A 21,983-nucleotide genomic window follows, 5' to 3' on the forward strand; every position below is an offset into this window, starting at 1 on the left:
TCTTTCAAAAACGTAATGAACAAATTACACTGTTTCTTAGTGTCCATCCTCGCAGCTTTCATTCTGACATTGTAAAGAATGCCCGGGTTCACTACAATCTTGTTATTGACTCTGATAGTTGATGATGGAAGCCCCATTTCTGTTTCCTTTATAATTGCTTCTTTCAAAACACTACTCAATTGATCATGAGAACCTTTTATCACGTTAAATTCGCCGTGTAATGAATGCCAAGGATTATAATAAATACCCACACATTTTGTTTTATACAAATAAAAAATTATTTTGGATGTGCACTCTTTGTGTTTGCATGTGTATATCTGTTTAATTTGATTAATTCCTGTGTTTATAGCTTTATATATTTGAACGTTACTGGTTCCAATCAAATAAAATGAAAATGTTTTCAACTGTTCTGTACACAATGTTGGATAATCTAAATTTAACATTTCCCAAAGCCCTTCTTTAATTTTTTCATTAACTGAAGACAATTCTGTTTCTTTTGATATTTGTTGTTGAATCAACATAAAAGGTATTTCATAATCTTTAAATGTTTCAATAACTTCAGATGGTGTTGATTCAATGCTGTAACTTAATAATTGTGTTTTTACAATGTTTTGTTGATGTTGTTGATCTTTGTCTGTCTTGAGGTATATGTCCATTATATTTTAGAGTTCATTATTGTTATTAATAATCAGTTTATGGAAAACCCCGACTAAAACACGGGAAATGTTATTAACAAATGTATAGTTTTTAATTATTAACAATATTATAAACAAAAACCATAAGAATAACATTTTGTTGTTTTTGTTATTGTGACGTGGCAGGTTCGGGTTCAATATTTATCCATCATAAATATATAATAAATATATAATAAATATATAATAATTATAATAAATTATAATAATTATAATAAATATATATTAAATTACTATAAATTATAATAAATTACTCTTTGAAGTCGTGGATCAATGGCTTTGTGTAATTAAAAGAGAATGCAAGCCACAAGAGTGCCAAGAAAGCTTCTAAGATTAACGAGAAATAAAATGGAGACCTTGTGAATGTGAATAACTCTTGTAAAACGGAGGAAGGAATTATTAATAATTTCACGAAGGAATAAACTGCGAAAGAAAGGAGTAATATAGCTGTTGAAAAGATTTCGAGTTTGATGAGAGTTGGGAGTGTTGGGTTCATTATGATGTGTAATAATGGCAAAAGTATTAAAGTAAAGTGAATAAACAAATCCATCACACTCCACCCACATTGTGATAAATGGCGTGGGTAATACCCTTTCGACTGAACAACAAATTTCACGGGACGAAGATCGTCACATTCCACTAAATTGATTGTAACAGCAGTATCCCGAGATTGATATAATAAGTTGATTGTCAGTAGTATTGTAGTAATTATCAATAGCTTCGTCAAGTTCCCCATCTACACACAATTGTCAAATCTAATGTCCAAAGTTTTTTCTTTATAGTTCATTAGTAATAGTTTTTTATATTAGTATTTTACTATATAGTTCTTTTGTTGGGTTCAGAAATCAAAAATACTAAAAATTGTTTTTTGTTTTATTTATAATTATTAAAGTATAACATTTTACTATTATTAAAACTAAATTAAATTTACTATTAATATTTGATATTGTATAGATTTATTTCATTCTATTATCTTTGTAAAAATGGAATTACTAAAAATCCTTTGATTTGACTTTAAAAAGCTATTTTATCATCATTTGATGAATTTTAATTAAAATAACTATTGTTATAATAAATAAATTAATAAATATTAAAATATCAATTTACAAGTTTATATTCTTGCCGAATTGTAAAGAATAAAAAAACGTCAATTATTTTAAAAATAGTACTATTACTATTTTACTAGTATATATGCTATTGTTTACTAGAATTCCAATTCTTTTAACAAAAATACACCGATACAGAAACAGGCAAATGTATTTTTGATTGAATTTATTTTGTCTTGTCATCATCAAACTATAAATTATAATAAACAAATTTAATAAATATACCATACCACTTCAAAGCATAAAAACTATATTTATACCACAAGATACTATTAAACTTTTCTACATCTGCGATACTACTGTGTTTAATAAAACTGAATTATTCAAACCGTGTGATGACAACCAAAACACCGTTTTTGCAAAGTCTCTTAACATCAAAGGACTTACTTGAGCAAAAACTGTCGTGTTCGCAGACTGCTGTGGAGTCATTGAGACTTGTCAAAGAAATGTTGCCGATCCAAACCGCATCGATGCGGCTGCGCCGACGCATTTCGTTGTCGGTGATGATGCAAAATGATCTCAAGAAGACGTTGGAGTATTTAATAGCGCAACAAAACAACGACAAACGGCACTATCAAAAGGACCTTGAAAAAGAAAAGAACACTCTTAAAGAGTTTCAAACAAAGATTGACAGCGCGGATTCAATCTTTAATTCAGAGACTTTATCAACTCCCCTTGCTAGTTACTTATTAGGCTCCGACCTTTACATCAACATCATCCAGAAGAGTTTTCGGTTAGGTGATGTCGAAGCTCGAAAAGATTTAACAAAGGCCTGGCGAAAAGTTTCTGTCTTCCTCTTTCGCAATATTCTTCTTCTGACCAAACCGGGTTCCGAAATCATCTTGTCGACTATTTATATCCCCGACTGTTACAAATTATTAATGTTCCAAGACCCATCCCATCTCTTCATGATCAAAGTCTGCGACACCGTTTGTCATCTAGTTCTTTTTATAATTACTTTACTATTAAATTTATTATACACACAATGTACTGATCTGCAGACGTTTGCATTCAACATGGAGGAAGTCCTTGAGAATTGGAAGGACAAAATCAGTAAACGACTTATGTGGTATCGGACGACCAATTTTCCACAACGACAATTCAAGAATGTATCGTTCATAGAGAAGATGACCACTCCGGCTGCGTTATGTCGCCGGTCGATTTCGTTATTAAACTGTTTACAATTCTCTCCCCATATCTTTGAAAACGTTGTTGGTGTCAATTTACACGATCTGGCACAGAAGGAACGAACACAGAAAGCCCCGTTAGTGTATAAGTTATTAATTGATCACATCACTGAGGAGTGTGCGGGTATAGAAGGCATTCTACGCTTGTCTGGAGACTCCGACAACATTCAACGTCTTGAGATGAAGATCTCCAGTCGGACGTTTTCATCATTGGACTTGAAAGATGTCGACCCACATACCGTGACATCCACTTTAAAGTCCCTTTTTAAGAATCTTCCTACACCATTGATCCCACAAAACACTAACAAACAAATAGAAAGTGTTGTAGGGAAATATCAAGACTACTCTCAAGTGGTGAAAGTGTATCAAATTCTTTCCATCCTCAAAACTACCCTCCCAGAACACTTCGAAGTCTTCAAACTCCTCTGTAAGATGTTTGGAGAGATTATTAACCAATCAAACAAAAACAAAATGGATTTAAAGAACGTCTTAATCTGCTTTGTCGAGTCCGTCCGTTGTTCTCCTGCCGTGTTTACCATAGCTTTACAGAACCAAGGCATCTTCTTCGATCGTTTGTTTCTTCGTCGTATTCATTCCTTTACAACTTAATACCATTTCAAATCCTTTATGAAAGTGGTTTATAAATTATTAATATATTATATATTAATTAATAAATTATTATTTATAATTTATTAGTTATTAATCTATAATTTATTAATTATTGGTTTATAAATTATATATTAATTTATAATATATAATTTATTAATTATATATTATTAATTATTAAATATTAAATTATAAATTGGCACTCACTTCTAGAATGGAATTGACTCGATCCAATACTCTCGTTGCAATGATTTCTTGTTATTATTTGACATATTTGACTTATTCAATTTTTTACTCAATTTTCAAACTTTATTAAAGTTTTTAAATCCGTTGAAGTGGTCGAAAAACAGTTCAAAGACCGCGCAAAAGTATTATTAATGCAACACATTAAAATGAAAACAGAATTATTGGTAGTACGCAAAAGCCGAGTTTTGCCAAGGTCCGCCCTGTTGGAATCTTTGTTGTGGTTGTTGTCCATACGATCGTTGTACTTGTTGAACGGGTTGGACTGGTTGTATTTTGATTTTTGGTTGTGCGCCTTTGTTTCGATATGGATTAGCGAACATTCCGCCTCCGTTCCTCTGTGGTGGGTTTACGAATTGTTGTTGTTGATATTGGAGTTGTCCATAATTTTGATAGGGGACTTGTTGGACTGGGACATAGAGGGGTTGTTCTTGTCTGACAGCGACTGGTTTCATTGGTTGAATGGGTTGGATTTGAATTGGTTGCATCATCGAGAAGTCTTCTTCATTCTCCCAGTCGTCGAATTCGTCGTTGTCTTGGAAGTTTTGTACAAACGATTGTGGGGACATAGAAGGTGAGAAGAAGTTCATATCCATATTACTTGGGTCGTATTGGTCTGCCAACTCGTCTTGGTAGTGGGTAGGGTTTTGTATTCTGCCGTATTTCATAGCTGTTGGATTTGGGGCGACTGCACCTACTCTTTGGCATGTATAGTCTTCTTCAAAATCGTTTCTTAGACAGATCGACGCGACTTCCGCGTTAAGAGCGTCGATTTGTCCACGAATCTCCGCAAGTCTTCCCGAGTCTCTTCGTTGTTGTTCGACTCTATTTTGTTGGTCATATCCTTGTTGATATCTGACGTATCTCATTGGTGGTTGTTGAGTAGCTATTTGGGGTTGAACCATTTGAGGAACGACATTTTGGTCCGTATAAATGACATGTTGTGGCGCCATTTGAGGCCGCATCATCGCTTTCATCTTCGCGTACTGTGACGCGTCGAATGTTTGTGAGACGTAACCTCTTCTCCCTTGCATCGGTTGAAGAGTTTGGTTCAGTGCTGGTTTCCGTTGTATGCGTTGTTGAGGGACGACAGGAACGGGAACCATAATAGTCTGAGGCGCTTGTTGTGCGGCCGCTTGTTGTTTTCGCAACATTTTGAATTGTTGATAAAACTCTGGTGGGCAGGTTTGATACGGGTTTGACATCCAATGCTTTTCAAGTTCTTCGTGTGTGCTTTCCCTCCTCTTTTATTTCTATTTTAATTCTCCCGTTCCTCCACTTTGTCTTGTGATTTCTCAAAAATGGCTTTTAAACTAGTTCTTTAATAGTTTTTGTTATTCATCTCGTGATGCTTTTCATTTGTGGGAACTCCAAGTAACTTTTGTTGGTTTCTTTTTTTCATATCGTATTATAGTTCTCGTATGGTTGTTTTATCATCTTGTTTTAGTATTTCTATTTGTAACAAACTGAATAGTAATCTTGATTTGAATTTCCTTTTCAGTTGTTTTACAAAATAACACTCAACTCTACAAGATTATTTCGGGCGTTTTTCAGACCATTTTTTTCTCTATAGTTCGTGCTATAGTTTAAACTAGTTTATAACTACTATAATTACCTTTTCAAAACCAGCACCTAAATATAGTTCTATAAATACTAAAAATACTATTAAAAAGTACTATTTCCTACTTAACAAAAACAATAGCCTTCTGTTCTTCTGTCGCTGTCTTCTTGAACTTTGTGAGAAGCGAGTCTGCTGAGAACAGCACGTCGAGTGGGATTTTGTTTTCGTTGTTGATGGTCCAGATATATATTTCATCAAACGATGGCGCAGCTCGAAGGAAGTTGTCTCTGTTCTCCACCATTAACGCTGCAGCCACAAACATAAACAGTCGCTCATCTGGAAACGCGAAGAATGCCTAATCAGTCATCTCTCCCATTTCTAATACCAAATAACAAACATCCCACAGTCTCAAGACTAAATTCCTCTTAAACTCTCTTTTGAATAACATCAGTAACCACCTCGCTATAAATTCAAACGTCAGTCTCATCGTTTCAAAAAACTCTCCAAGCTCGGGATCTACTACTTCAATTATAACACCAACACCTTTCATTTTTTCAGTACTTATCGGGCCATTCCCTCCATAGATGTCATGTACCAGACTTAAAGTAAATTGAAACAAATAGTACAGCAAGTAATCTTCTGTAGTGACTTCCATTAAAATGGATAGAATATCATTCATCCCTATTTATTAAAATATATACTATAATTGTATTAGATATATTATAATTATATTATTTAAATTAGATATTATAATTATATATATTATTATAATTATATTATATCTTTTATAATTATTTCTATGAATAATAATACATAAGAACTAACCTTGTCCATAAACAACTTTTTGCGATATACAAAACGTTGTGATAACGTCATGAAGGATTTTAGTTTCTTCACTCTTAACATCTTTAAACATGGCAACATCTCTGTCAGTGCGAAGAACATCTTTTGTGATGATGTCTTTGTTTTTTAAGTAAAAATCTAACGTGTCTTTGTCCATCGAGCTTTGGTCCCCATTCTTCCAAAGGTCTTTGTAAGTGATGTACTCCTCTTGCATTGACTTTTGTCGCTCTTCCCATTCGCTTTTATTTGTTGACAATTTCCGAAGCCCCGCCACTATCTCCCACACAACTAACCGACAGTCTTCATTACACCCGTTATATTTCATTTTGGTTCTTAAGTTCATTTCATCGACTTCTCTTAATGATCCATCTTCTTCTTGGAGACGGTCTAAAAACGTCTGAGAAATGGCAAGTGGGTCTCTCATTATTTCTGTGTCTCGCGTTTCCTTCTGAATTTTTAAATCCCGTTTGTGTATGACTTCTTCTTGGTGATGTTCCATTTGGTTATTTTAGTTAGAATAGTATATTATACTATTAATATATTATACTAGTATTAAATACTAGTATCAGTAATAACAAATTATTAATAAATCATACTATTAATATAATATACTAGTATTAAATAATAAAAGAACTATACAAAACCTATATAAAGAAGTAAATTAAACAAGAACAATCGTATACACTTTCTATAAAAAAATGTAATCACAAAGACGCTGATACTGAAGAAGAGAAGATTTCCATTAAAATTGGTTCTTCCTTTTCAAGAGTAATTTTTCCTTTTGTATCGACGAGATTTGAAAGTGCGTCATTAATCTTTTTACCGAGTTCAATGATTTCGTTCTTGTTAAATATGAGTTTTCCTCTTAAAAAGACTGTTTTGATTCTTTCGAGTTGAATGGTCTTGTTACTTTTTTTCGACAATTTAGTGTTAAAAAAATACCCTTTTTCGAGTAAAACATCGAAGAGGAAATTTTGAATAAAAATGGTTTTGTTTTTTGAGAATCGTCTTGAGAGTGTTTTTGCTTTGATACCATTCTTTTCTTTACCACCAAAGAGTAACGAACTTTGTCGTTCAGAGAGTCGTTTCAAGTCGATGTTTTCTCCATCCAAGTCCAAATTAATAACTTTTGGCATTGTAGTAGTTAATATTGATTGTTTGCCTGGCTTTTCTAAAGTGACTGCTCCAAACTGATTAACTAAAAAAATGAGGATAGCTTGTTCATAACAGAAGTCGTTCTTAAACTCGTGTTCGCGCATGATATTTTTGAGGCGGTGGTCGGAGTGTTCCATAGTTTGAGCAATAGTTAGTGATCCGTATTTATATAAGATGTCTCATGTTTCCATTCTTCGTCGAATATTTTTAACACCTACTAACGTTAGACACCGGTTTTCCCTTCATCCGTGATTGTAATTCTATTTAATAATTAGTATAACACTTCTTTCGTTTTTATCGCAATGGAATGGTTTATTATCAAACGTGCTTTTTGTACTATAATTTAATAGTATTTTATGCACTTTTAATACTTATAATCATTTTTTTGCCAATTTGAAATGATTGTAAATTCGATTGAAAATTGTTGTGAACTGTTTTCAAATGTATTTCTATTTAAATAACATTTTAAATCATAATTTGTATTTATATACAAATGATTGGAGTTAATTAATATAACAGCAACATATATGTAACTCTCGCTATATTTTACTCTTATCCCGATTCAATAGTAACAAGTAATGTATTTTAAAAGATTTATGTATTAAACTAAAGAAGAATAAACAAAATCGCCACTGCGCAACCATCTTATTCTGTGATTTGTATAGAAAATAACCTAAGATTTAGGGTTTAAATACCCGTTTTATAAGACTTTTTTAATGTAAATCATTTGAAAAAATAAACGTGGGTTACTATCATTAATGATTATTTGAGACAATTATAAAGAAATATACCGGGATTTTCACAATAATAATAATTTATAGGTTAAATTTTTTTAATAAAATTAAAAAAAATAATTATAAAAACATTTCTTTATTTTAGAAAAAAAACTTTTTTAAATCAAAGTCTATTTTGCTAATTAACCCGTTTTATGGTATAAAAAAGTTGTATTTTAATGTTCTAATTATTTATTCTGAATACGTCATTTCATCACTAAGCATCTAATACCTGATTAATAAATAATTGTAAATAACTACACTTTATTAATTAAAATAATCATTATAAATGAATGGGTCACTTAATAGTTCTTTTATTAGTTCTTTTGTGTTAAATCTATACATTTTGTCGAAAATGGAAAAATGTAATAATTCGCTAAAAGTAGACTTTTTTTGTAATTATTTGATCTCAAAATAGAAAGTCGTCACATTTTATATAGTTTTATAATAATATTTTTAATCAACCTAAGAATAAAAAAATAGTTTTTAATTTCATTATAGTTACTAATTCATTTAAATTATATAAAAGGTTAAAAAAATGACAAGTTGTTTTTATTTTTGGAATAATCTTTTTATAAATAAACTTAACTCATACTTGTTGGTTTGATATCTAAAATCTCCCGAACTAATTACCGAAAAAATCCAAATCTAAAACAATATTTTTTAAAATATTAAAATAAATTTAATAAAATGTTATTAACTATTTAAATTAAATGTTTTTGATTTATTATTTTCTAACAAAAAAATTGTTCATTTTATTTTTGAAAAAAATAACAATTCTTTTAAACTTTAATTTTTTATTCACATCTATTATCTAATAGTTTAAATTATTAAATAAAAATAATCAAAAAAAAACAATTAAATTTGATTTTGAGTTCGGTGTTTTTTGAATAAACACTAAAACTATTATAAAGGTAAAATAAACCATAATAAGTACTATAGAAACCAATCCAAAAATCAAAGTGATTAAATATTAAGTTTTTGAAAAAAAGGAATGGATAAGAGAGTGAAAGGGCGGAAAGAACAAAGAGATAAAGGACCAAAATTAAGAGTAAAAACCAATGTAAATGCAACAAAAGCGTGGAATTAGAAAATTTAGAAGATGGCCTTGGCGACACGTTTTACACCTTTCTTCACCGCGCCAACTAATGTTTTTGGATTTCCGTGGTTGAGTTTCGGGTCCTTTCCTTCTTGATTAAGTTTGCAAGTGCTGAAATTAATTGGCAAATTCCTGTTATTCTTAAAGTCATCATATCTAATTCTAATTCGATGCTCGAGATTCAAGTATCTAACCAATCGTCCTTGCTGGGCAATTGAAAGTTTGCCGACTACCTTAAACAACTCTCTCATTAAATCACGGCGTGCCTTCCGGGTTTTCCTCATATTCTCGTTTGTTACACGAATTTTGTCCCGAAGTACTTTTGTCTCGTCGTGGCTTGTGAACATATTCATATCTTCCATATTTTGCTCGTTCTCTTTCACAAGTTCTCGCTCTGTGTCGTCAGCCTTTTTCAAGTTAGCTTCCAACGCTTCACAAGTTTTAATAATGGCAGTCACCTGAGCTCTGCACTGGTCACCACGGCATGCATCTAATGGGCTGATCACTTCATATCCTCCAAATCCACTCAAGGCGTACATCTACATCGTTACTTTCTGCTCAGTCGTTGAACATGAAACAATCTAAACCCAATTTTGAAAGACAAAAAAGTCTCAACACATAATATAACAAGGAACAAACTTGCGCATTGGCGAAGAGAATCATGTACATAACAATTACCACTTGCATTTTTTGAAAAATATAATACGAGTTCTAGTTCCTTTTTTATTTTTCAGAACGATTGATTTTTATTAAGATATTTTGGGAGGGATTGATCAAAGATAGTAATTTCAAAACTATACTTATACTAGAATTTACTTTTTGAAAAATTGTAATATAGTACATTTCATTTATTCTTTTATTATATATTGTAATATATCATAGTTATGTGTAATTTTTAATTTTCGTGTTTTTATATTTTAAGCTATTAAATTGCTATTTTTCGGGATTTTGTCGAATAATAACAGTTCTTTTTTTGTTTATTTTTTCAAGGGTGTTTTCCCGATTATGTACATTTGAAACGTTTGTTTAATTTTTTTTTTATGAAAACCTTAAAATAGAATTAATACTATTATTTCACCACAAAGTGTGTAAAGAATTTGTCCTTCTTTTATTAGTAAGTAGATTTGGAAATTCTATATTATATAATTAAAAATGTTTCAAATTTCAAAATAATATTTTTTTTTGGTATAGTAAATATTAATAAAATAAAATTATTAATAAATGAAACTATATATTTATGAAAATCAACTTTTGAAAGAAGGTCAATTTCTAAAAACAATATTAATTAAAAATTGGTTGTTTTTTATACAAATAATAGTTATTATAAGTTGAAAAAAAAAATAAAATGTTATTTATAATAATGTTATTAAGTTCTTTTCATTATGAATTACAATTATGAAAATTATTATAATAAAATTAATTTATTTATTATTAAATAATCGTTAAAAAATTATAAACATTTGTTATTATTTTTATTATTATTATATTTACAAATTAACTACTTTATTTATTAAGTCAAATTTACTTTGAAAAATTAAATGCATCAGAATTTAATGTATTTTTTTTATTATAAATTTTTTTATTTTGTTCTTTCTTAATTTTTTTTTATTAACAAAAAAAACGAATGACACACATTTCTTACAGAAGCAAGCGATTACTAAATAATTAAAAGGCCAATTGATAATACTCATCCCAAGGTGATTATTATAGTTTTTTGTTGTAATTATCATATTATAATAACTAATAGAATTTATTAAAAAATTAATATAAAGAAAACACCAAAACGAAATGAAGGTATTTTTGTATTGTTTTTTTCAAAAATATAATTTAACGATCAACTATTACTATTCTTTACCATTAATAACTTTTTAATAATTATTGCTCCAAGTAGAATGGAAGAAAGTCATAAGAATAACATCCCCCAATTCTTCGGCATATGAAACTTGTGATGTAAAATCAAATAATTTAATACCTAATAACACGGGATTGTTCCCATTTAAAAAACTATCTGCCTATCTCCACTACTGATAATCTTCTAATCTGGTTGAACCCTAAATTATTATTATTTTACAAAAAAATAAAAAATAAAAATAAAAAAAAATAAAAAATACGATGATTGTCCGGCAGATCGTATTTATTCATCAAAACGTGTCTTAAAATAATACTAAATATCCAATTTAACGTTAAAATAGTTTAGTAATTCTTTTCATCATTTTTTCGGTGCTTCATTTGTATTTATTTTTTCATTTAACTGATTTTTGAGTTTCGTTTTGTCCAGTTTTCAGATTATCAAAATGCCTTCCACAATTCAAGGACCGACATATTCTCTTGTCCTTTCGCCGCACAGTTTCTTCACACAAGTAGAATTTATCTCATTAATTCCTCCATCACCACAAAGTAATGTTTGTTCCACCACTTATCTTTTTATTAAAGATAAACTAATAAGAAGGATTCAAAGACAAACTATTCAACAACTAGTTACTTAGAACTATTGCGAACTATAACACCGACTTTGGTCTTTAACGAGTTGTGTTCACAAACCCGTGCTCTTACTGAACCATCAACACCTCAACACAATCAAAATAAAGACAATTTAAATTACGATTTAATCGCTTATGTCGATATGATACTTGGTTCGTCACAATCAAACACACCAAATCAATGTAAAGTTTCTTCATCAAGATATAAAGTGATTTCAGTGTTAGGCCATGGCTCTTTTGGACAAGTTTTAAAGTGTTTGGATATGAACACCGGTTTGTTTGTTGCATTAAAAGTGTTAAGAAATCGCTCAGCGTATTTTAGACAAGGAATGCTTGAAATCGCAATTTTGGAATTGTTAAATGATAAATTCGATAAAGAGTGTATTGGTCATACTTTACGTCTTATTGATCACTTTTTATTTTATAATCATATTTGTATAGTAACTGAAATGCTTGGAATTAATTTATATGAATTAATGTGTCAAAATGGGTGCAGAGGTTTTGGTGCAAGTGTTGCAAGAGGATTCGTAAAACAAATCTTAGAAACTTTAATTCAACTACATGCAAATAATATCATTCATTGTGATTTGAAGCCTGAGAATGTTTTACTTGTGGAGTTTGTTTTACTATATTATACTATAATTATATTATAATTATATTATAATAATATAATAATTGTATTATAATAATAATATAATAATAAAAGAATAGATATAGAATAGATAGACTCAAAAGCAGCTTCACGAAACAGATACGAGTGATAGACTTTGGGAGTGCGTGTTTTGAGAACAGCACGTTGTACACGTACATCCAATCGCGCCATTACCGTGCGCCAGAAGTGATACTTGGGCTTCCATATTCGAGTGCGATTGACATGTGGAGTCTTGGTTGTATTGCTGCCGAGTTCTTCATTGGAATCCCATTATTTCCTGGGAGTAGTGAATACAACCAAATCTACAAGATCATTCGGATGATTGGCATTCCACCAAGTGCGTTACTTGAGAAAGGGACCAAAACAGACAATTTCTTTAATAAATTGAAAGGTGCAAATGGAAAGACTTTATATGAACTCAAAACCAAAGAACAATATGAGAGAGACAATGATATTATTATAGATAACAACAAAGACTATTACAATTACACATCTCTCAAAGATTTTTGTATGCGAGTACCTTTCCGAATATCGTCCAAAGACAAAGAACGGAAAGACGAATTCCGTTCCGCGTTCTATGACTTTTTAAACAACATATTGATATGGGAACAAGAGAAGAGAATTACTCCACAACAAGCTATTAATCATCCATTCATTACTAAAGCTCATTTTGAATTGGGTTCGAAAGAACTCAAAATGAGCAGTGACATTCCTCAATCTCTAAAATCCGTTGAGCTTCAACCAAAAATTGAAGACGTCCTCAAAATGTTATTTCCTTCAGAAGTTATAGCAAAGACGCAGTCGCAAACTCGTTTCAATCAAACAAATTACTATGACATTTACTTAGCAGCTTTAGAGAAAGGCGTAGTTTTAAATATTCAAAGTCCAAATCCATTCACAATGGATCCCATCACACCTTCTTCTTTAACAACTTACATTCAAAAAGAGAAAGAAGACTTCAGAGTGTTAGACGATCTTCGTAAATTGACAAAATCAGTGGACAACACAGACTCCATATTTAACACCAAAGATGTTTCTCTTGATGGGCGGAATTCAGTGGACCTATTTGCTGGTCAAAAGTTGGATCTCAAAGTGAACCAAAGTGACTTTGATAAGGAGTTAATAGTCTCCGAGAGTCTTTCCCTCTCTCCTTGTGTGCCACATATGAACTGGTGATACACTTATCGTTAAATATTGTTTCAATTAATGTTATTCTTTATTCCTTTAGTTATATTACTATTGTTGAATAGTAATAGTACTACTAGTATTATTAATAATATCGTTACTATTATTCTCTTCGAAATACAATAGTAAAGTTAAATAGTTCAATTATAATTAATTAATTTGATACAAAAAACAAGTCCTCATCGTTTTCATTGAGTCTCGACTGGGGCTAAATCAACAACAGTGAGCAGCTGTGATGGGGGTCTGACCTTCTTCCCCTTCTCACTTTTGAGAGTCTCACTGTCTTCTATAGTATTCACTTTTATAGTATTTTTACTATTAATATTAGTATCATGAGACGATGGGTTGCCGACCACCGAAGTCGCCATATCTGCATCACTTTCAGGCAACTTCATCTCTGTAGTTTTACTCCACGAGTCTCTGTCAGACCTTCCAAAGACGTTTCTCTTTTTTGGGACACTAATTGGTGCAATACCATTGTTATCGACACTCTCCGGTCGTTGGTTCTTATCGATTCTGTCGTGGTGGACGATTGGATCCAACGACGGGGAGTCTGTTAAACTTCCTTGTAATGTGATATCGACTGATTTTGTCAATTTGCGGACGTCTTCGATTTCATCTTCTTTAATTGCAAGTACATTGAGTTGAAGTAATGAAGGGGGAGTCATTAAAGGCAAAGCAAATGGATTCGGATTTTGAATATTAAGTATAATCCCCTTATCAAACGCTTTCAAATAAACTTCATAATATCGAGCGGGACCAAATAACTCACTTCGACTTGTTAACTCCGGACATATTTGTAAGATGACATCTTCAAGTGATGGAGTTTCATGCGTCGGATACGTTCGAAGTGGCGAAACGTTTCGTTCGGGGACAAATACACCATTAAATGGCCGTTTAGTAATGAACGGATGATTAATAGCTTGTGATGGTCGCATTCGAAGAAATGGATCCCAGACTAATACTTTCCCTAAAAAGTCGTAGAATGCGGCTCTGATCTCATCCTTTCGAGATTCATCGCGTGCTCCAACTCGAAATGGTACTCGCATACAAAAATCTTCTAAAGACCCATAATCAAAGTAATCCCGATTCGATTCGATATTCACGTTGTTGTCTCTCTCATATTGTTCTTTGGTTTTGAGTTCATATAAAGTCTTTCCATTTGCACCTTTCAATTTATTAAAGAAATTGTCTGTTTTGGTCCCTTTCTCAAGTAACGCACTTGGTGGAATGCCAATCATCCGAATGATCTTGTAGATTTGGTTGTATTCACTACTCCCAGGAAATAATGGGATTCCAATGAAGAACTCGGCAGCAATACAACCAAGACTCCACATGTCAATCGCACTCGAATATGGAAGCCCAAGTATCACTTCTGGCGCACGGTAATGGCGCGATTGGATGTACGTGTACAACGTGCTGTTCTCAAAACACGCACTCCCAAAGTCTATCACTCGTATCTGTTTCGTGAAGCTGCTTTTGAGTCTATCTATTCTATATCTATTCTTTTATTATTATATTATTATTATAATACAATTATTATATTATTATAATATAATTATAATATAATTATAGTATAATATAGTAAAACAAACTCCACAAGTAAAACATTCTCAGGCTTCAAATCACAATGAATGATATTCGATTTATATAAAACAATTAAAGTTTGTAGTATTTGTTGTAAAAAAGTTCTTGCAACATTAACGCCAAAACCTCTGCACCCATTTTGGTTCATTAATTCGTAAATATTAATTCCAAGCATTTCAGTTACTATACAAATATGATTATGATAAATGAAGTGATCGATCAATCTCAGAGTATTTCCCTTTCCGTCTTTATCGAATTTATCATTTAACAATTCCAAAATTGCGATCTCAAGCATTCCTTGTCTAAAATACGCCGAACGATTTCTTAACACTTTTAATGCAACAAATGTTCCATTACTTAAATCAACACATTTTAAAACTTGTCCGAAAGAGCCTTGGCCTAACATAGCGACTACTTTATATCTCGATTGTTTAATCTTCGAGTCTTCCGGATGGTCTGAATTCTCCGATCCAATAATTTGGTCTGTATATAATATTAAGTCATAGTTAATGTTATCAAGTTCCGTATTATGACACGGAGTCGCCGGAAGCGTCACAGCACGAAGTTTTGTCAATGACGACAAGTCAAGGGAGGGGTCGATCATCGAAATGATCCCAAGATACTTTTGAGTCGCTTCCGATGCCAACGGGGGGTTTTCCGGGGGCACAACGATACCGTCGATGTCCAATAGAAGGGGTTCCGTTAACAGCGAATCTTTGGATCGAATTAAAACACTTCGCCGTCCAAAGAAACCTTTCCCACGTTTCGACATTTTCATTTTTTTCGTTTTGGTATTTTTGTTTGTCGTTAATAGTTGTTTAATTATAAAATAAAGGCGATCTTAACTCTCTTTTTCCCGTTGATTGACGCTTTTTTTGGACTGTACCCTTTTTCTATTCGTGTCTTTTCAAGTTCTTGCGTCTGATTGGACATATTATTATTTTTTAATTAATTATTCCATATCTTTTAAAGAAGTTTTGATTGGATGTATAGTTTATTTGTAATTTAATTGTAGTTTATTATTAAACCAAAAATTTTAAAAACGAAAAAAAGATAAAAAACTAAAAAAATTGAAATGTGAAATGGTTGGTGGAACGAGAATGCATAAAGGTGAGGAATAATCGTAAAAAACATTTTAAATAACACTCTGCGAAGCTCAGTCCATTTCACCCATCTTTTGTCTTGCTTTGTCCAATGTTCTGAGTTGCTTTCCTCTAGTTATAGCTGCGTCTTCGTTACAGACCCCCTACATTTGAGTAATTAATTCCAGGTACAATGACAATTTAATACAATGATTATATGTAGAAACTCAACGTTGAATTTTGATTCAAATTCCAGAAAGTTGATTTTATGTTCACATGAGAGAAATTGTAATAAATGTTCACAGTGACGGAACAAACGATGATAAGAGGGAGGATAGAATTCATTTGGTTTTCGCAGTCTCCGAATTTCTTGTTGAGTACATTCATCTTGATAGAACACTCATTTTTCGTCTCATCGTCGACTTCGTACGCGAAAGGTCGATCTCCAGTCATCTTTTTCAGTTGGTCACTTTTTCGGATCAACTCTCCGTTCTTCAAGGCGCCTTCGGGACTCTTAGATACCAAAAATGGTTCAATTTTACATATACTTCTTCTTCTACCGGACATGCGCGAGAGTTTCTCGACGCGTTGTTGTCGCCGCTTTAGATATTGATAGTCAAGAAGTTCCTCTGCCATTGCCATGAAGTGATTATTTTGTTTTGTTAATCATATTTTCTGTTGTCATTTCTTCATTTTTTGTTGGCATTGTTATTTGCACCATTATGGCCAAACGGTATTTTCACGTCATTTTCTGTGTCAATCTCCAGATCGATTTCATTTATTGGTCATTTCTTGGCAGTTTTGCTGTGGCATCGTTTTGATAACTTAAATGACAAGGTGAGGGTGTTCCCAGAATTTGTGGTAAATATAAAGAATAATTCGGGTATTTTCAGCCGTTTTTTTTGGTATGGCATTTTCTCCTTCTTTTTTGGAATAATGAGGGTAAAATTAAAAAAATTGTATTTTGTTTTTAGATCGCTATTTTTAATATTTTACAGTTTAGATAGTATGCCGTTTATTGTTTTTTTATTGTTTTTATTGTTGTTTTTACCGTTTGTTTTAGAAAAAAAAATTACTATTATTTTTTATTATAAAAATATAGCAAAAAAAAGAATTATTTACCAGTTTAACGTTATTTTTATTATCATTAATTTGTTTCTTTCATTAGTTTTCCCAAAAAGTACATTTTACAAAACAGTCCAATTAAACTACTATTAATAGTTAATTTTATTGTTTATATTGGTTTATATAATTCATGCCTTAAAAAAGAACATTTTTAATTAATCAATATTTTATTTTTCACAAAGAATTGTCATTAAAATTTTCAAAACCTTTTTTTTGATGTTTTTCCCACTTTTTTAAATATTTTTTACCTGTTATATTGAGTTAGTTGATAAAAATGGGCCCATTAATCCCGTTTTTATAGTATTGACAAACGTGAAAAATAACCAAAAAAAACAATGATAATTTGTAACCCAAATTTTTTTTTACTATTTTACAAATAAAAAAGTCAAAACAAGAAACTTTTTCATGAAATTTGCATTTTCAGGTTTTAAATACAAAACTATTTTTAAGTTATATCATTCATAGTTCTTTTTATTTAAAAAATACTTTAAAAATGTTTATTGTAACATAATCAATTTAAATGCAAACCCCCATAATTCACAGAATGAAATATATTTTAAAAATATTCACAATAACAAAACTAATAACACAAATTTATAATTGAGTAACTTTTATTCCATTTACTTTTTTCTCTACATATCCTAATGATTTTTAACGAATATGATTAAATGATAACAAAAACTATAATTATAGTTTTGTTTATTTTCATTTATTTAGAACACAAAAAACGTGGTCTCAGCAATTTTTTTTTAGTATAATTATTATTTTTTTATAATTTTATAATAATAATAAATAAGTATTTGATACTATAATATTTAGGTTTGCAAATATAGAACAATACTTATGTAAAAAGAAGATGATGATGCCTTCAACTACAGATCTATAAATACTTTCGTAAGAATTAAATTCAGGCACGATTATAATTTAAAAACTATAATAGCTTAGTTTTCCACATACAACATAAGTTTGAGGTGATCCCCTCAATTGGCTTGAATAGCCAGTAAGAAGTAGGAAGTTAACGCTAAAACCGGGGAATTTGGCAAAATGAACCCTTTTTCTATTTCAATTCTCTTATTTTTGGAATGGGCGATTTGCTATGGTACATTTTACTATTCTTGAGCCATCCATTTCTTTTTGCTATTTTATAGTAAAATGTTCTACAAATAAACTAAACACTGTGATTTAAATCCAAATATAGATTGCATGGGAAAAATGTTTTTGAAACATCAACACTTTGACGTTTGTAAATAAAGAGTTTGAGTGTACAATGCGCCGATAAATCCACAAAAAGCGGGCGATAAGGCGATTCAAACTTCAAAAGGGAAAGAGAAAAGGAGGACTAGTGGAAGGCCGTCAAACTCAACGAGTATTCAAGTCAGAATTTGCTTTATTTTGAGATTGACGATTTGGCTGAAGTCCCGGCTTTTGAGATAATAACACCTCAAACTTGAGAAATAGATTGAGGGTTTTTGCGCCGTTTTGCACAATGACCGCCAGAAAATTGAGAATAGTAAAAAATGCTACTTCCAAAAATCAAACCCTTTGATGCTTCCCAGCCTATATAATAGAACTCCAGACCTATCAAATCAAACAGCTCGATGGAGATCTTCGCGAACCAAGCGATCAAGTGGAACAGTTTCAAAACAGTTCGCCGCACCGTCTTAATCCGTGCGACATTGGCTCAGATGAATTGTATGCAAGGTGTTACTGCGAACATTATTGGCCAAGGTAAATTCACTGTTTTGCGTTGGGGCGAATGTAAACGACACAACAGTGGCTCGACTACACGCCGTCTTAATACTTTCCAGGTCTTCATGTTTGGCAAACCTGTTTGGGTGGCAGAGAATTTGGTTGAAAACCCTACTCATGTCGAAAAGGTGATCTATGCCAGTTGCACAGTTGGACTCTATCGTATTCACTACACGAACGATTTCGTCCCATCAACACGTAAAGTCTCACAAACAACACTCAAAAGTACTAACCCTAATGACTCAACCAAAATATGTTCGTCACCGTCACTCCCTTCTATTAACACTTTTCACGGACTTGTTCCTCAGATTGACACCCAGTGGGTTGTTAACAGTAATCCACACAACGACACAGTACAAAAACAGACAACGACCCTACCCAAATTGTCTGACTTGTTCCTTTAAATGTGTGTAATTTGTTTTTACTTGACGTTTTGGTTCAATTTACTCTCATTTGTGGGACTTATATATTCTCCCATTCCTCCACTACTCTCTTTTTTTCATTTTTATAATCTCTTTAACTACATTTTATGATTCATTTTATTATTAATTATAGTTAATTACTCATGTAATCGACTACTGAAATTGATAATGTTATTGTGAAATTGTCTGGGGAGCAAACAATTATTTCTAAAAAATCTGCCTTTTTGTGTCATATCATAAAATGGTTGCAATAAAATATTATATATTTTTAATTAAATTATTAAATGAATTAGTATTTTCTTATTGTTGAATTATTCGTTTTTTTATGTGGAATGAAGTACATTCTTTGGTAATAATGCAAAAGAAAAGAAGAAAGTTTTGTTATTTTTATTTTTCGTCGATTATTTTTTTTAACGAATCGTTAAAACTCAATATATTTGTAATAAAAAATAATTTATTATCTTATAGTTTAAACCCTATTTGAAGAACAACAAAAATATAAATGCCAAAAAAGACAACAAATTTTTAATATCATTTAAAGGAGAAGATTTTTTTAACTTTTACAATTAAAAGTTTACAGAAAAACAATGAAATAAATTTTTTAATTTATTGTTAGTAATTCATTTTATTAATATTACTAAATATTTTAATATTATTTTATTAGTACATTATTTCCAATTTTTGTTTTTGTAATAATAACACAATTATTAGTATAATATAGTTAAAAATATGATTTGATTAACTATAAATAATTATTTAAAATTAAAACCAAATCAATTAAAACTATAATAAAAATAATTATCAACTCTAATAATGAAGGATAACTCAAAATAATAGTGTAAAAAATAGATTATTCTGCCTTAGGAGCGATCAAGCCGTTCTTCTCTGGTTCGAGAGTGGTTTGTAACAATTCGTGGGAGAGTTCCATCAACTCTTTGACGACGTCTTCTCTCTTAGCCCCGACTTTTCCCGGGAGTTCGATATAATATTTCAACTTTGGTTCTGTTCCACTTCCTCTGAGAGTAGCCAAACAGCCATTTTTGAATCTGTAAGTGATCATTTGAGCTGAAGCTTGGATTGGCAATTTTGGTTTCTTGTCTGCCTCAGCGGTATCGATTCCGAGAGTGAGATCTCTAATGCTTTCGACCTCGAATTGTCCGAACTTCCAGATGTATTTTCCTTCGTTTCTCATCTTGTTGAAGATACGTTCCATCAGTTTTGGATCGTAACAGAAGTAATACTTATTGTTGCTTGCGAAGTAACCGTATTTCTCATACAACTCATCCAATCGTTGTTCGATAGTTTTACCTTTCTCCGCATATTCAAGTGCCATAGCTGCTATACACACCGCTGCTCTCACACCATCCTTATCATATGACATATTCCCAATAACAAATCCAATAGCTTCTTCATACGCCATTAACAACTTCTTATGTTCCGTGTCAACCACCTTCTTCGCGACGTTTCCAATCCACTTGAATCCCGTCAATGTCTCGAGTGTCTCAAATCCCTCAACTTGTCCCATTTTTGAGATGAAATTGGAGGACACGGCACTTCTCACCATGAATGCTGGGGTCTTGCATCCCGATTCCTTATACTTGACATAGCACCAGTCCGCAATGATGTTCGACATCTCATTGCCGCTCAATTGTCTCCACCCGTTCTTTGTTCTGACACCAATCGATAATCTGTCCGCATCGGGGTCATTCGCAATGATCAAATCCGCTCCATTTGCATCTGCGACGTCAATCGAACACTTCAACGCGCCTTTTCCTTCTTCTGGGTTTGGGAATGGGACGGTTGGGAATTCCGGATCGGCTTCATTCTGCAAAGGTACAAGAAGGGGTTGTGGTAACTGCGCTGCTTCAAAAGCCTTTTGTACATAGACCGACCCCACTCCATGCATTGGAGTGTAGACGTATTTGATTTTTGGTGTTTGAGGGACTTTGAAATGGGGGACAGTCTCAAGCATCTGTTTAGTATATTCCCCTTGAACTTTCTCAAGTGGGTCGATGACGTGAGTTAAGTCGACGTGAGTTAAGTCCCACGGCTCTAAGTTCTCGTCGATCGATTTGGCAATCGTCGCGTCAGTCGGTTCGACGATTTGACAGCCATTCTCCCAATAGACTTTATAACCATTATCTGCTTTTGGATTGTGTGAGGCAGTCACCATGACTCCACAAGCAGTTTGTAACAAAGAAACAGCAAAAGCAGTGTATGGAGTCGGGACTATTGTACTGAACAAATACACTTTAAAGCCTTCGTGTAAGAAGACTTGTGCGGTGATAGCTGCAAATTCTTTGGAGTGATAACGCCCATCATAGCCGATAACTACTCCTTTGCTTTTCGCATCTTCAACTTCTGATAAAACTGCCTTGGCAAGACCTTGCGAGGCTTGTTGCACAATCAGATTGTTCATACAAGCAAACCCAGCTT

At 32.0% G+C, this 21,983-nt stretch overlaps 10 protein-coding genes across 10 annotated transcripts; 3 read left to right on the forward strand and 7 right to left on the reverse strand.

Annotated features, from left to right (window-relative positions):
• Positions 1-2,133: 2,133 nt before the first annotated feature.
• Positions 2,134-3,594, forward strand: EIN_409960 (hypothetical protein; the record flags this gene model as incomplete). The annotated part of the gene is made up of 2 exons (XM_004184975.1): positions 2,134-2,727; positions 2,800-3,594. 2 exons carry the CDS (start codon positions 2,134-2,136, stop codon positions 3,592-3,594), a joined length of 1,389 nt encoding a protein of 462 aa, XP_004185023.1.
• A 401-nt stretch (positions 3,595-3,995) lies between these two features.
• Positions 3,996-5,039, reverse strand: EIN_409970 (hypothetical protein; the record flags this gene model as incomplete). The annotated part of the gene is made up of 1 exon (XM_004184976.1): positions 3,996-5,039. The coding sequence occupies one exon, from the start codon at positions 5,037-5,039 to the stop codon at positions 3,996-3,998; it is 1,044 nt and encodes a 347-aa protein (XP_004185024.1).
• Positions 5,040-5,516: 477 nt separating this feature from the next.
• On the reverse strand, positions 5,517-6,737 carry EIN_409980 (hypothetical protein; the record flags this gene model as incomplete). The annotated part of the gene is made up of 3 exons (XM_004184977.1): positions 5,517-5,750; positions 5,793-6,076; positions 6,221-6,737. The coding sequence occupies 3 exons, from the start codon at positions 6,735-6,737 to the stop codon at positions 5,517-5,519; spliced, it is 1,035 nt and encodes a 344-aa protein (XP_004185025.1).
• Positions 6,738-6,942: 205 nt separating this feature from the next.
• On the reverse strand, positions 6,943-7,530 carry EIN_409990 (hypothetical protein; the record flags this gene model as incomplete). Its single annotated transcript, XM_004184978.1, has 1 exon — positions 6,943-7,530. One exon carries the CDS (start codon positions 7,528-7,530, stop codon positions 6,943-6,945), a length of 588 nt encoding a protein of 195 aa, XP_004185026.1.
• Positions 7,531-9,261: 1,731 nt separating this feature from the next.
• EIN_410000 (hypothetical protein) lies at positions 9,262-9,804 on the reverse strand (the record flags this gene model as incomplete). The annotated part of the gene is made up of 1 exon (XM_004184979.1): positions 9,262-9,804. The coding sequence occupies one exon, from the start codon at positions 9,802-9,804 to the stop codon at positions 9,262-9,264; it is 543 nt and encodes a 180-aa protein (XP_004185027.1).
• Positions 9,805-11,559: 1,755 nt separating this feature from the next.
• Positions 11,560-13,573, forward strand: EIN_410010 (serine/threonine protein kinase ppk15, putative; the record flags this gene model as incomplete). Its single annotated transcript, XM_004184980.1, has 3 exons — positions 11,560-11,667; positions 11,715-12,361; positions 12,484-13,573. The coding sequence occupies 3 exons, from the start codon at positions 11,560-11,562 to the stop codon at positions 13,571-13,573; spliced, it is 1,845 nt and encodes a 614-aa protein (XP_004185028.1).
• A 197-nt stretch (positions 13,574-13,770) lies between these two features.
• Positions 13,771-15,941, reverse strand: EIN_410020 (serine/threonine protein kinase ppk15, putative; the record flags this gene model as incomplete). The annotated part of the gene is made up of 2 exons (XM_004184981.1): positions 13,771-15,055; positions 15,178-15,941. The coding sequence occupies 2 exons, from the start codon at positions 15,939-15,941 to the stop codon at positions 13,771-13,773; spliced, it is 2,049 nt and encodes a 682-aa protein (XP_004185029.1).
• Positions 15,942-16,325: 384 nt separating this feature from the next.
• EIN_410030 (hypothetical protein) lies at positions 16,326-16,893 on the reverse strand (the record flags this gene model as incomplete). The annotated part of the gene is made up of 2 exons (XM_004184982.1): positions 16,326-16,415; positions 16,570-16,893. 2 exons carry the CDS (start codon positions 16,891-16,893, stop codon positions 16,326-16,328), a joined length of 414 nt encoding a protein of 137 aa, XP_004185030.1.
• Positions 16,894-18,974: 2,081 nt separating this feature from the next.
• EIN_410040 (hypothetical protein) lies at positions 18,975-19,529 on the forward strand (the record flags this gene model as incomplete). The annotated part of the gene is made up of 1 exon (XM_004184983.1): positions 18,975-19,529. The coding sequence occupies one exon, from the start codon at positions 18,975-18,977 to the stop codon at positions 19,527-19,529; it is 555 nt and encodes a 184-aa protein (XP_004185031.1).
• An 868-nt stretch (positions 19,530-20,397) lies between these two features.
• Positions 20,398-21,983, reverse strand: EIN_410050 (phosphoglucomutase-2, putative; the record flags this gene model as incomplete). Its single annotated transcript, XM_004184984.1, has 1 exon — positions 20,398-21,983. A coding segment is annotated over one exon (1,586 nt), but the record flags the coding sequence as incomplete, so codon positions are not given.

The sequence above is a fragment of the Entamoeba invadens genome, assembly GCF_000330505.1.
Source record: "Entamoeba invadens IP1 unplaced genomic scaffold scaff_1105074726225, whole genome shotgun sequence".
Taxonomy (NCBI): domain Eukaryota; phylum Evosea; order Mastigamoebida; family Endamoebidae; genus Entamoeba; species Entamoeba invadens.